This window comes from Babylonia areolata, chromosome 12, assembly GCF_041734735.1.
Source record: "Babylonia areolata isolate BAREFJ2019XMU chromosome 12, ASM4173473v1, whole genome shotgun sequence".
NCBI classification, from domain to species: domain Eukaryota; kingdom Metazoa; phylum Mollusca; class Gastropoda; order Neogastropoda; family Buccinidae; genus Babylonia; species Babylonia areolata.
In genome coordinates, this window is record NC_134887.1 from 19,755,041 (window position 1) to 19,767,540 (window position 12,500).

At 42.5% G+C, this 12,500-nt stretch overlaps 2 protein-coding genes across 4 annotated transcripts in view; one reads left to right on the plus strand and one right to left on the minus strand.

Moving 5' to 3' along the window:
* LOC143288429 (sulfotransferase 1B1-like) overlaps window positions 1-7,195 on the plus strand; it is a 15,636-nt gene extending 8,441 nt beyond the window's left edge. For 2 of the 3 annotated variants that reach the window (XM_076596905.1, XM_076596906.1), the window contains exons 4-6: window positions 334-437; window positions 2,152-2,314; window positions 5,786-7,195. In XM_076596905.1, coding sequence (XP_076453020.1) covers window positions 334-437; window positions 2,152-2,314; window positions 5,786-5,916 — 398 coding nt within the window. In that variant the 3' untranslated portion in view covers window positions 5,917-7,195. The remainder of the gene's footprint in view (window positions 1-333; window positions 438-2,151; window positions 2,315-5,785) is intronic. The other variant, XM_076596904.1, reaches the window with a different exon arrangement.
* Window positions 7,196-9,004: 1,809 nt separating this feature from the next.
* LOC143287856 (uncharacterized) overlaps window positions 9,005-12,500 on the minus strand; it is a 5,909-nt gene continuing 2,413 nt past the window's right edge. Inside the window, exon 2 of the mRNA XM_076596094.1 lies at window positions 9,005-11,206. Coding sequence (XP_076452209.1) covers window positions 9,983-11,206 — 1,224 coding nt within the window. The 3' untranslated portion in view covers window positions 9,005-9,982. The remainder of the gene's footprint in view (window positions 11,207-12,500) is intronic.

A 12,500-nucleotide genomic window follows, 5' to 3' on the forward strand; every position in this document is an offset into this window, starting at 1 on the left:
TCCTTCCTTCCTCCTTTCTTCCTTCCTTCCTTCCCTCCTTTCTTCCTTCCTTCCTCCCCTCCTTCCTTCCTTCCCCCTTTCTTCCTTCTTTCCTTCCCTCCTTCCTTTCCTCCTCCCTCCCTCTTTCCTTCCTTCCTCCTTTTCTTTTTCCATATCGCTATGTCTTCCTTATTTCTAATTAGTATGGCTGGTTTTTTTTCCTGTACAGTATGTGTATACATGTCTTTCTTTTCTATTGATTGATTGATTGATTTATTGATTGATTGTGTGTGTGTGTGTGTGTATACTCATTTCTTTTCGTGTTGTTGTGTCTGTGTGTCTTGCTGTGCCCAGTGGACTACGGGTCGTGGTTTGACTACACGAGAGACTGGGAGCGTGTGATGGCCTCTGATCCCCTCCAGTCATTCCTCTCCCTGTCCTATGAGGATGTGAAGGAGGTGGGAAGGCTGAGGGATGTCCGTGAATCCCCCTCTGTCTGTCTCTCTCTGTCTGTCTCTGTCTCTCCAGTCATTCCTCTCCCTGTCCTATGAGGATGTGAAGGAGGTGGGAAGGCTGAGGGATGTCCGTGAATCCCCCTCTGTCTGTCTCTCTGTCTCTGTCTCTCCAGTCATTCCTCTCCCTGTCCTATGAGGATGTGAAGGAGGTGGGAAGGCTGAGGGATGTCCGTGAATCCCCCTCTGTCTGTCTCTCTCTGTCTGTCTCTGTCTCTCCAGTCCTTCCTCTCCCTGTCCTATGAGGATGTGAAGGAGGTGGGAAGGCTGAGGGATGTCCGTGAATCTCTCTCTGTCTGTCTCTCTCTGTCTGTCTCTGTCTCTCCAGTCCTTCCTCTCCCTGTCCTATGAGGATGTGAAGGAGGTGGGAAGGCTGAGGGATGTCTGTGCATCTCTCTCTGTCTGTCTCTCTCTGTCTGTCTCTCTCTGTCTGTCTCTGTCTCTCCAGTCCTTCCTCTCCCTGTCCTATGAGGATGTGAAGGAGGTGGGAAGGCTGAGGGATGTCTGTGAATCTCTCTCTGTCTGTCTCTCTCTGTCTGTCTCTGTCTGTCTGTCTCTGTCTCCCCAGTCATTCCTCTCCCTGTCCTATGAGGATGTGAAGGAGGTGGGAAGGCTGAGGGATGTCTGTGAATCCCCCTCTGTCTGTCTGTCTCTGTCTCTCTCTGTCCGTCTCTGTCTCTCCAGTCCTTTCTCTCCCTGTCCTATGAGGATGTAAAGGAGGTAGGAAGGCATCTTTCATTTCTCTCTCTGTGTGTGTGTCTCTCTCTCTGTGTCTCTGTCTCTCTCTCTGTGTCTCTGTCTCTCTCTGTCTCCCTCTCTGTGTCTCTGTCTCTCTCTGTGTGTGTCTCCCTGCTTTATCTTTCACACAGACATGAAGAAATTTGGTGGAACTGGAACGACGACTGGTGCCAAATGAAGACGACATAGATTCAGTAATCTGCGTCGTAGATTTAAATTATCCAGTAACATATGTCATTACACAGATTAGTTACTCATATATTTATTTACTTTACGGGTGTCGTCAAGCAATCGATGTTAAAACGATCACCATATTACGATTTAGAGTATATCTGACATCGCTTATTATCGATTTGAGGTGGTGATTTCACCTGCTCATTGGTTAAAAAAAAAAAAAAAGTGAAAAAGATGTAATCCATTTCACACAGAGAAATCTGTTGTGACAAACAAACAAAAATTTAAGAGAAAGGAACCAAAAAAAAAAAAGGAAATGAAAAAAAAAAAAGGAAATACAAACACAAATACATTTTTCTTTTTTTTTCTATGGAAAAATAAGAAATGTGCACACTGTATACATGTTTTCTTTTAAATTTCCTCCTCTTCTTCTTCTTCTTCTTCCTCAACTTCTTCTTCTTTTTCCTCTTCTTCTTCTTCCTCTTCTTTTTCTTCCTCTTCATTTTCCTCTACTTCTTCTTCCTTTTCTTCTTCTTCTTTCTCTTCTCCTCCTCCTTCTTCTCCTCCTCCTCCTCCTTCTCCTCCTTCTTCTTCTTCTCCTCCTTCTTCTCCTCCTCCTTCTTCTTCTTCTCCTCCTTCTCCTCCTCCTTCTTCTTCTCCTCCCATCTTTCCTCACTTCTTTCACCCCACCCTAATTTCTCCCTCACTCTCCCTCTTTATTTTATTCCGATTTTTTTCCAAATTACAGAATCCCATGGCGGAAGTGACCAGACTCTCGCGGTTTCTCGGCCAGAATCACGAAGAGAGTTTCCTCCGGAAGGTGTGTGAGATGTGTGACTTTGGCAGCATGAAGCAGCGCAAAGGACAGGTGCACGCCACCGATGGAGGAGATCCTGTCATGTATAGAAAAGGTGCGTTTGTTTTCATGACACCGATGACGACGATTATGTTGATGAAGAAGGAGGAGGGGGAGGGGGAGGAGCAGAAGAAGAAGGAGGAGGAGGAGAAGAAGAAGAAGAAGGCGATGGTGATAGTGATCGTGATGGTATTGATTGTGATGGTTGTGTTGTTGAAGAAAATGGTGATGATAATGATGGTGAAGAAGATGACGATATTACTGGTGGTGATGATGATCCATGTCTGCAGAAAATGTAATGAGAATGATAATAATAATAAGAAGAAGAAGAAATAATAATAATGATAATTAGAAGAAAAGAAGAAGAAGAAGAAGAAGAAGAAGCAACAACAACAACAACAACAACAGCAACAGCAGCAGCAGCAGCAGCAGCAGCAATAAGAAGAAGAATGTGTGCAGAAAATGTAATAATAATGATGATGATGATGATAATAATAATAATAATAATGGTGATGATGAATATTGATGGTGATGATACTACTACCACTACTGCTACTACTACAACTACTAATGATAATGATAATGACACTGCCCAATATCATCGTCATCATCATCATCATCATCACCGGAAGAAGAAGGAGAAGAAGCCGCAGCTGTAGATATCTAAACAACAACAACAACATCAGTAACCATCACCAGCGTACTGTTAAGGAGAAGAAGAAGAAGAAAAGCCCTGCAGATGGAGACACATCTGACGTAGTGTCGCTGCACATCTGCTCAGCCTTTCAACCGCCGCTGCGGCACACTTCGTTCAGTGACCGGCTGCCCGCAATCCGCAAACGTTTCGCAACGTGATGGGAATGCTCTGTACCCCTGAAAACGGAGTGCAGCTGCCTGAACGACGGGATTAAAAACAACAACGACAACAACCGCAATAACGAAACGATCATTAACGAATGAGACACCTCCCACCAAGGCAAACATGAAAACGGAGTACAGCTGCCTAAACGACGAGACAGTTTCAGTTTCAGTTTCAGTAGCTCAAGGAGGCGTCTCTGCGTTCGGACAAATCCATATACGCTACACCACATCTGCCAAGCAGAGGCCTGACCAGCAGCGTAACCCAACGCGCTTAGTCAGGCCTTGAGAAAAAAAACCAACAACAAAAAAAACCCAAACAACAACAACGACAAACAAACAAATAAAAACCGATCAGGAACGAAAAAGAGTCAGCTCCCACGAAGGCAAACATGAAGATTAAGAAGAATGTTTTTCGGTAATGGAAACGTTGGATCTCCCTTTTGACATATCAAAATTATTTTTCTATTCATTTATCTGTTTATCTGTTTGTTTATTTATATATGTATCTATTTAGTTATATCTGTTTGTCTCGATCTCCTCATGTTGAATGTTACACAATTGACTGTGATGGAGTCTCCCGTCGGACCGACGGATGAGTAGGCAGGCAGGCTTATCTGTCTGTGTGTGTCCTCATATGGGAGAAGAGGCCGATTCTGGATGCGCAGCACTTCCCACAGGTGTTGCAAGGGAAAAACGTCTCCACAAGTTGAGCCCTGCTTCCTTCGCTCACGCTTCTCCTTTATGGCCAGCGTTCTCTGGTTTTTCCAATTGAATGTGACAGGGGCGTTAAAGGCTGTGTGACAAGGGACGTCCAGACATGTGGACAGTTGTCTCCCTTGCACCGCTTTGTTGCTGTGTGTGTGTGTTGCGAAGATGATGGTGATGATGATCATTACCATCGTCATCGTCATCGTCGTCATCGCCTGATCTGACATGCGCCCAATTCGAATGAAATGAGCCGGTTCTTGGTGCAGCACTGCTCAACTGGCAATCATTATCAGTGAGCACAGTGATTTAACTTCTTCGTTCATGGGCTGCAACTCTCACGTTCACCCAATGTACACGAGTGGGCTTTTACGTCTGTGACCGTTTTATACCCCGCCACGTAGGCAGCCATATTCCATTTTCGGGGGTGTGCATGTTGGGTATCTGACTTCTTTAATTGCTTCACCCTGGTGAAATGATATCAGTGTGCCGGAATCTATAGTGCGGTCATTACTTTTTGTGCATATTGAATTGATGTAACTGATTTTTCTTTTCTGAACCAAACTAACGTTATGCAATCCCAACACAGTGGAGTGATGGCCTAGAGGTAACGCGTCCGCGTAGGAAGCGAGAGAATCTGAGCGCGCTGGTTCGAAACACGGCTCAGCCGCTGATATTTTCTCCCCCTCCACTAGACCTTGAGTGGTGGTCTGGACGCTAGTCATTCGGATGAGACGATAAACCGATGTCCCGTGTGCAGCATGCACTTAGCGCACGTAAAAGAACCCACGGCAACAAAAGAGTTGTTCCTGGCAAAAATCTGTAGAAAAATCCATTTGGATAGGAGAAACATATAAAACTGCACGCAGGAAAAAAAATACAAACAAAAATGGGTGGCGCTGTAGTGTAGCGACGCGCTCTCCTTGGGGAGAGCAGCCCGAATTTCACACATAGAAGTCTGTTGATAAAAAGAAATACAAATACAAAAGAATAACTAGAAGCCCGAATAATGACTTGAGGTACTTACCTTTAAGATCTTTTTTTTTTTTTTTTTTTTTTTTTTATTCAGGTTTACTTATTCATGAGAATATCAGTTTCAAACGTATCGACATACTTGAATACCACCGTATTGAATCAACATAGTTTGAAATACATTAAAAAAAAAAAAAAGAGAAAAGAGTAAAACCCATTCTTTTCGGCTTTATCTATACCAACCCCGCAGAACACGCTAACTGGTCTGATAAATTCACATCTGTGATGGAATATGCTTCGCTGTTCTCCGATGAAATCATTTCACTTAAAGTCAATTTCATCACAGCGAGATGACAGCCTTCACAAACGAGCATATCATAAGCTAACACCGGTTAAAGCGGGCTTAAAATGACACCGAATTTCTGGCATTCGGAACCGTCTCATACTGACATGTAAAAATTGAAACATTAAGTGTAAATTGGATGATTAGAGTTATTGGTTTCTTACAAACGAATTTGCACTTTGATTTATTTTCTTAAAAACAGGGTTTAGCGCTTTGAAAAACACCACTAGTGGCAGCAGCAGCAGCAACAGCAGCAGCAGCAGCACCAGCAGTAGTAGTAGTAGCAGCAGCATCAACAGTAGTTGTAGTAGTGGTGGTGATAATATACTGGGTTGTTGCATGAAATGACGTTAAATAGACTGAAATAGTGTGGATTGTTCCTAGTTCCGAAAATGGGGTATGGCTGCCTACATGGCGGGGTAAATACGGTCATGCACGTAAAAGCCCACTTGTGTACATACGAGTTAACGTGGGAGTTGCAGCCCACGAAGAGTTCGTTTATTTATTTTTAGTCCGTTCATTTAAGATGATGATATTAGACTAAACGAAGAAGAAGAAGTTCATAGTTAATTAACTAATTTCTTAATTATGTTAGAATATATTTGATTGATTTTTTTCCTGGTTTCACATTGAAAAAAAATGAAGGTGAGGTGGGAGACTGGAAAAACTGGTTCACGCCGGAGCAAATATCCCGGATGCAGGAAGTCTACGACACCAAGATGGCGGGCTCTTCTTTCAAATGCCGCTACACACTGGACAAAGAGAAAGACAACTGAACAAAGACCCCAGCAGCAAAGATCCCTCTGCCCTCCCTCATTTTCTCTCTCTCTCTCTCTCTGCAGAAATATTAGGTCTAGAAAATACCGCATCTGTGGTAGAGAGTGTTCACTTTTTTTTTCATCTAAAAAATACGTTAGTGTGAGTGCTAGAACACCAAATGATTTTGTTTCTAGTTAACGTGATAGCTTTTCTCTGTCCTTTATTCTGTCTATTGCATTGGATGGAATCTGATTATATTTGATGAGACTGGAATAACACAGGTTATCTTTCAATGGATATGAAATGTTAAATTCAGCTGAAAAATGAAGAAATCATTGGGTTCCAAAGCTTCGTGGTTTCATGTGTGTATGGAAAAACTGATTATGAATAAAGATATATTGAAAGAAAGACGTGTCAGCAGTAAGTAGCAGAACTGGAATTTCCTTAAAAACAATAAACAAATCCATGTCATTTCATGAGATACTGGATTTAAACAGATACGTTAGAAATGTTATCACAGGATTTCGTTTTGGTACATCCGGTTTCGCTGTGCATCGTCTTCAAAAAAAGAAATATATATATATATATATAAATACAATAAGCTGTTCAATATGCAAGACTCTAATTGAGGGTAAGATGCAATTCATTTGATTCTATTGCTTTTCACGACTTGAGATACCAAACCATATTGCCCAAATATCACAGTAACCATACTTACTCTTGACTTTTCTTTTGACTTCTTGAAAGGAACGCATAATTCGGAATATTGCGATTTATATAAGATATACAGAGCATTTCAAATAAAGTTTGCTGAATCATGAATGAATATATCCTTTTGCTATTTCCCATAATGTGTGTGTGTGTGTGTGTGTGTGTGTGTGTGTGTGTGTGTGAGGGTTGTCAAGATTGTTCACTAACAGTTTGTGTTTGTAATTGTGATTTCTTTTGCTACAGAATATGTTGTGTTTATTCAGAAGTTCACAAACCCCATCAAAGGAGGTTTTAGTCGTATATTGAATATAGTTCTGATTCCGATTCTGTGTGTCAGTCAGCCTCTGTGTCTCACTGTCACTCAACATTCAATTAATATTTGCTTATTTGGTATTTGTTTTTCTATGACACGATCGTTGTCACGAATCATGTAGTCGCTTGGATTTGTTTTTCTATTTATAGTTTTTATTTGACGAAACATAACATTGTGTAGAAATGTTGAGTGCGAGGAATGGATGAAAAACAAATACACCAATGCTTATCTATTATCCTCGAAAATAAAGGAATCTGTCAGTATATTTATATCTTTCCACGTGTGCAAGTGGCTGAATGTGTAGGTAGTCGATTAGATCGTCATTGGCTCTATCTATTTAATTTTTAGATTATTAACTGATATTTGTCTGTTTGCTTTTCTATTCATTTCATTGTTACTTGTTTATTTTTTTTCTCTTCTATTTAATTCTAGGTATTGTCAGATCATTACATTCGTTAAATCGTTCACTATTCATCCGAAAATATTTACCACCCTGTCTCGTTTTCATTTTTGTTCAAATGGTCATGTATATTTACGACTGTGAATAATTTGTCATATGTCTTTTTTCGCAACAAACCTAAGGATAGGTGAAGAATGAAGAATTCTGAAAACCAGTTTGGAGCAAGGAAAGAAAGATAAAACAGAAAGGCATAAACAAGAACACAAACAAATAAACGAACACACAACCAACTTAATAGTCCTAAAAAAAACCGACGTCATATGCATTATTGTTAATACATAACAACGAAAGATGAATTCTTGCAACGACAACTAAAAATACTTGTGTTTAATGTATAATATAAAAGTATTACAACTTACAGACATTTTGTTTATTTCTAAACAAAGTGATCTCCGTTCTTTTATGCTCACTACCAACACGCTGTAAATGCTAATGATCGAGGCTTTAACATTGTGGATGCAAAGTCTTCTAAGTTGCAATTAAGATGTGTCATAACTATCACTTTTATGTGGAGTGATGGCCTAGAGGTAACGCGTCCGCCTAGAAAGCGAGAGAATCTGAGCGCGCTGGTTCGAATCACGGCTCAGCCGCCGATATTTTCTACGCCTCCACTAGCCCTTGAGTGGTGGTCTGGACGCTAGTCATTCGGATGAGACGATAAACCGAGGTCCCGTGTGCAGCATGCACTTAGCGCATGTAAAAGAACCCACGGCAACAAAAGGGTTGTTCCTGGCAAAAATTATGTAGAAAAATCCACTTCGATAGGAAAAACAAATAAAACTGCACGCAGGAAAAAATACAAAAAAAATGGGTGGTGCTGTCGTGTAGCGACGCGCTCTCCCTGGGAAGAGCAGCCCGAATTTCACACAGAGAAATCTGTTGTGATAAAATGAAATACAAACTACAAAATACCTTGTGAATTCATCCATAACATGATGTCATTAATAATCGATACCACATTATAGGCCAATTTGTCCTGTTTAATTTACAGCGAGAAGCGGGAGGGAGAGGAGGGGTCATTTCGGGGTGGTCAGTTCATTTGTTTGATGAGGAGAAACGTATTTCTTGACTTGGTTGATTTCATTCTGTATCTATTCACCATCGGTGATATTAGACTGTGAAAAGAGAGGGCGAGGGGGTGCTGGGTGACAGGACCTGTGTGTTTGTGTGTGTGTGTGTGTGTGTGTGTGTGTGTGTGTGGGTGTGTTAATGTGAATGTGTGTGTGTGTATGTGTGTTAGTGTGACTGTGTGTGTGTGTGTTTGTGTGTAAGTGTGTGTGTGTGTGCTAGTATGTGTGTGTGTGAATGTGTTAGTGTGTGTGCGTTAGTGTGTCTGCGCGCGCGAGCGTGTGTGTGTGCCTGCGTGTGTGTTTGTGTGTGTGTGTCTGCGCGCGCTTGTGTGTATGTGTGTCTGTGTGTGTGTTTTAGAAAAAAGTAGGAGTATTAACAATAGCAGCAATGTATCAAAACTTTCCCTGATAATATCCTTGTATGCAAAGCAAAATATCCAAACATGAAAATGTTCCAACCCCCCTTCCCTCCCCGCCACCCCCTCCCCCCTCGCTACCTTGTCCTCACCCCCCCCCCCCCCCCTCCCTTCTTCAATGAATAACCAAGACAATCAAGCAGCATGTTCACCGCCGTAAAGCCTACCCAATGAGAGACCGCCACGTCACAGTGACAGGAAGAGGAAGTGTATTGTAGGTCACTGGGTCACGAGGTACACTTTGTACAACACTTGCTTTTAGTGTTTTTGATTGTTGAAACGGGGCGAAATGATGTAACAACACTGGAGACTTGCGACCAGTCCTTAATTCTACAACATAGCTCGTCCTTCTGATTTCTCTTTGACATCGTGTCACACCAACGGTTCTCTCTCGTGTTGGTATATCATAGTTCGCTTGGAAATTGACTTGAACAATTAAGAACAGAATTGCGAAAAAGATCACGCTTTTTTCTGTTAATAATAACACCAGTTACATTTCATTGTATGATATCAGGGGCTGCTTTGTCTTTTCACCTTCAACAACTGATATTCTTGTTGTTTTTCTCTGGGGAGCAAGGCACTAAAAATCACAACCCCGCGAAGTAATATTTCAAGTATATACACTTCTCCATGTTCACTTGAGCTGTTGGAATAAACATTAAATGGCCCATATTATCAGTATATCACTGTGTTCTCATATGAAAAAGAAAACACACACCACATGCATTGTAAGCACGTGTTAGGTCTTTCAGTTTTTCAACTTTGATTGAAAAATTAACCTGAATGACCTGCAACCAAGCAAGGGTAAGATCTTTTCATTGTCGCATTGTCATGGAAGTTTCTTCTCTGGATAAACAGCAAGCCAATATTTACACACAAATATGGTATCACAGACTTAGTCATTAAGTTTGTTATTTCTATTTCCAGATTTTTCCACATGGCGTATCCGAAATTATCCTCAGCAGCATTAACATCTGTGGAAATCAGTACACTTTTTGTTTGCTTTTGTTCTGCAAGATAGTTTATTTTAGACTCTCCATGGATAAACAACTAGAGAATTATTGTGATGGATCAATAAACAACTGCAGAATCACTGCGATGGATCGAGTCTCGTCATTTCGATTTCAATAGTTTTCTGTTGTGATGCAAGGCGCGTCCGAACTTCTTTGCCTGTGACCCCACGTTGACGAACATAGGATACAGTTTTCCACTGTCCGTCTGAGAGCACCTCAGTTCCCTGTGACCCCTCGGGGAGGTGATTTTGGGGCGCTTCTTTGTGGACGGTGTGGCAGGTTTCCGACGACTGGCGAACTTCTCATACTCTGCATCGTCGATGACCTGAGTGTTCACAATGTCCTTCCATCCCTTATCGATCTCTTCGAACTCCTGAGAAATGTTGCGTCTGAAAGAGCTCCCCTTTTTGAAATCCATGTGGCTCTGTCTGTGCTTCTGGCAGAAGGCGTTCAGTTCAGAAGCTTTACAGTTCGGGTCGTCTCTCCTCGAAGTCTTCAGAAGATCCAGCAAGCTCTTGGACTTCTTCATCTGGAAGAAGCTCGTGGGGCCGACGTTGTCCGAGTCCATGTCCACAGACTGCGCCGTTCTGCGCTCAAACTCCTTGTCGTGCCAGGAGAAGATGGAACCGACTTCCGTCAGGTCGGAAATGGAAGAACTCCGGCGTTTCCGTGGTGACTCCTCGGGCTTGCTGAAGGGGCGTGCTGTGTCCGGGTGGCGGGGGAACAGGCTGGTCACCATGGGTTTGGGGGGGTCCTGCACCTTCACCATGCCCGTGCTCGTGGTGGTGGGGGTGGTGGAGGGCAGAAGGCCGAACCTCGGCACGTCCCGGTACCGTTTCAGAGGAGTTCTTCGCCGAGGTCTTTCCGAAAAGCTGACCGATCTGGCGAGGGGTTCCACGATGCTCGGTCTGGGTCTCTCTTTGATGACCCGCCTGATGACCTTCACCTCTGGAATGTCCTTGACGATTTGTTTGATGTCCTGTGACATCGCTTCTTCAGCGGTGACGTTTCTGGGTTGTCTCGACGTCACGATCGCGTCAGAGCTAGGGTCTTTGATATTGAACGACGCCACCTCGTCGGCGAGGTCTTTGACGCTCATGGTCATTTCACGATCCGTGAGAAAGGTGCACCCGAGGGTACAGGACAGGTCCGGAGATGCGGTCCCCACGGGGCTCAGGTTCAGATCCTCGTCGTAGGGAAAGATGGGACTGGTTGCCATGTCAACCGTGATGGTGGTGACTGGTTTGGTGTCTGCTACCGGTGGCACTGGAGGGGACTCTGGCTTGGGGTTCAGCCGGAAGGGGATGTCTGGCAGGATTTCAGTCTGGAACAAATGAGGACATTTTGTCGTTTTGTTATTCTTTTATTATTTTTCTTACACACCACACACACACACACACACACACACACACACACACACACACACACAGATATATATATATATATAATAGAGAGAGAGAAATATATATATATATATATATATATAGAGAGAGAGAGAGAGAGAGAGAGAGAAATATATATAGATAGATAGATAGAAGATCGGGTTACTAGATGGATACATAGGGAGCAGACTGAACTCCGTACAGAAAAAGAAGATATTTTGTGACGAGTAAGACAGCTCCAATACAATACAATACAATGCAATACAAATACAATACAATACGATACGATGCAATACAATGCAATACAACACAAAAAATGCAATGCAAAATACAATACAATACAGCACGGTACGATGCGATGCGATGCGATATCATATGATACGGCATGGTGCGGTACAGTACAGTACAGTGCAGTGTAATGGTGTATATGCAGTATAGTACAGTGCAGTGCAGTACAATGCAGTGAAATACAGTGCAACGTAGTACAGTGCAGTGCTCTCCAGTACAACACAGTGCAGTACAGTGCCAATAGACTACACTCCACTACAATACAACACAGTATAGTACTGTGCAGCGCACTACAGTGCAGTACAGTAAGATACAGTATAGTGTAGTGCAGTGCAGCATAGTACAGTCCACTACAGTGCGAGTGCACTCCAGTACAATACAGTCCAGTCCAGTACAACAGTGCAGTACAACGCAACCCAACCCAACGCACTACAATAGAGTACAATAGAGTACAGTACAGTACGGTCCAACACAACACAACACAACACAACACAACACAACGCAACGTAACGCAACGCAACACCAACAAAACACAACACAATGACAGTGCAACACAATACAACATAACGCCACACTCTAACAGACAACAACACGACAACAAAATACAACACAACGCCACACTGTAGTGGACTGTACACACACACACACACACACACACACACACACACACACACACACATATATATATATATATATATATATATATATATATATATATATATATATATATATATACATACTAACACACACACACACGCACACAGACAGCAACACAATACAACACAACGCCACACTCTAACAGACAACACAATACAACACAACGCCACACTCTAACAGACCACGACACAACACAATACAGCACAACGCCACACTCTAACAGACCACAACACAACACAATACAACACAACGCCACACTCTAACAGACCACAGCACAACACAATACAACAC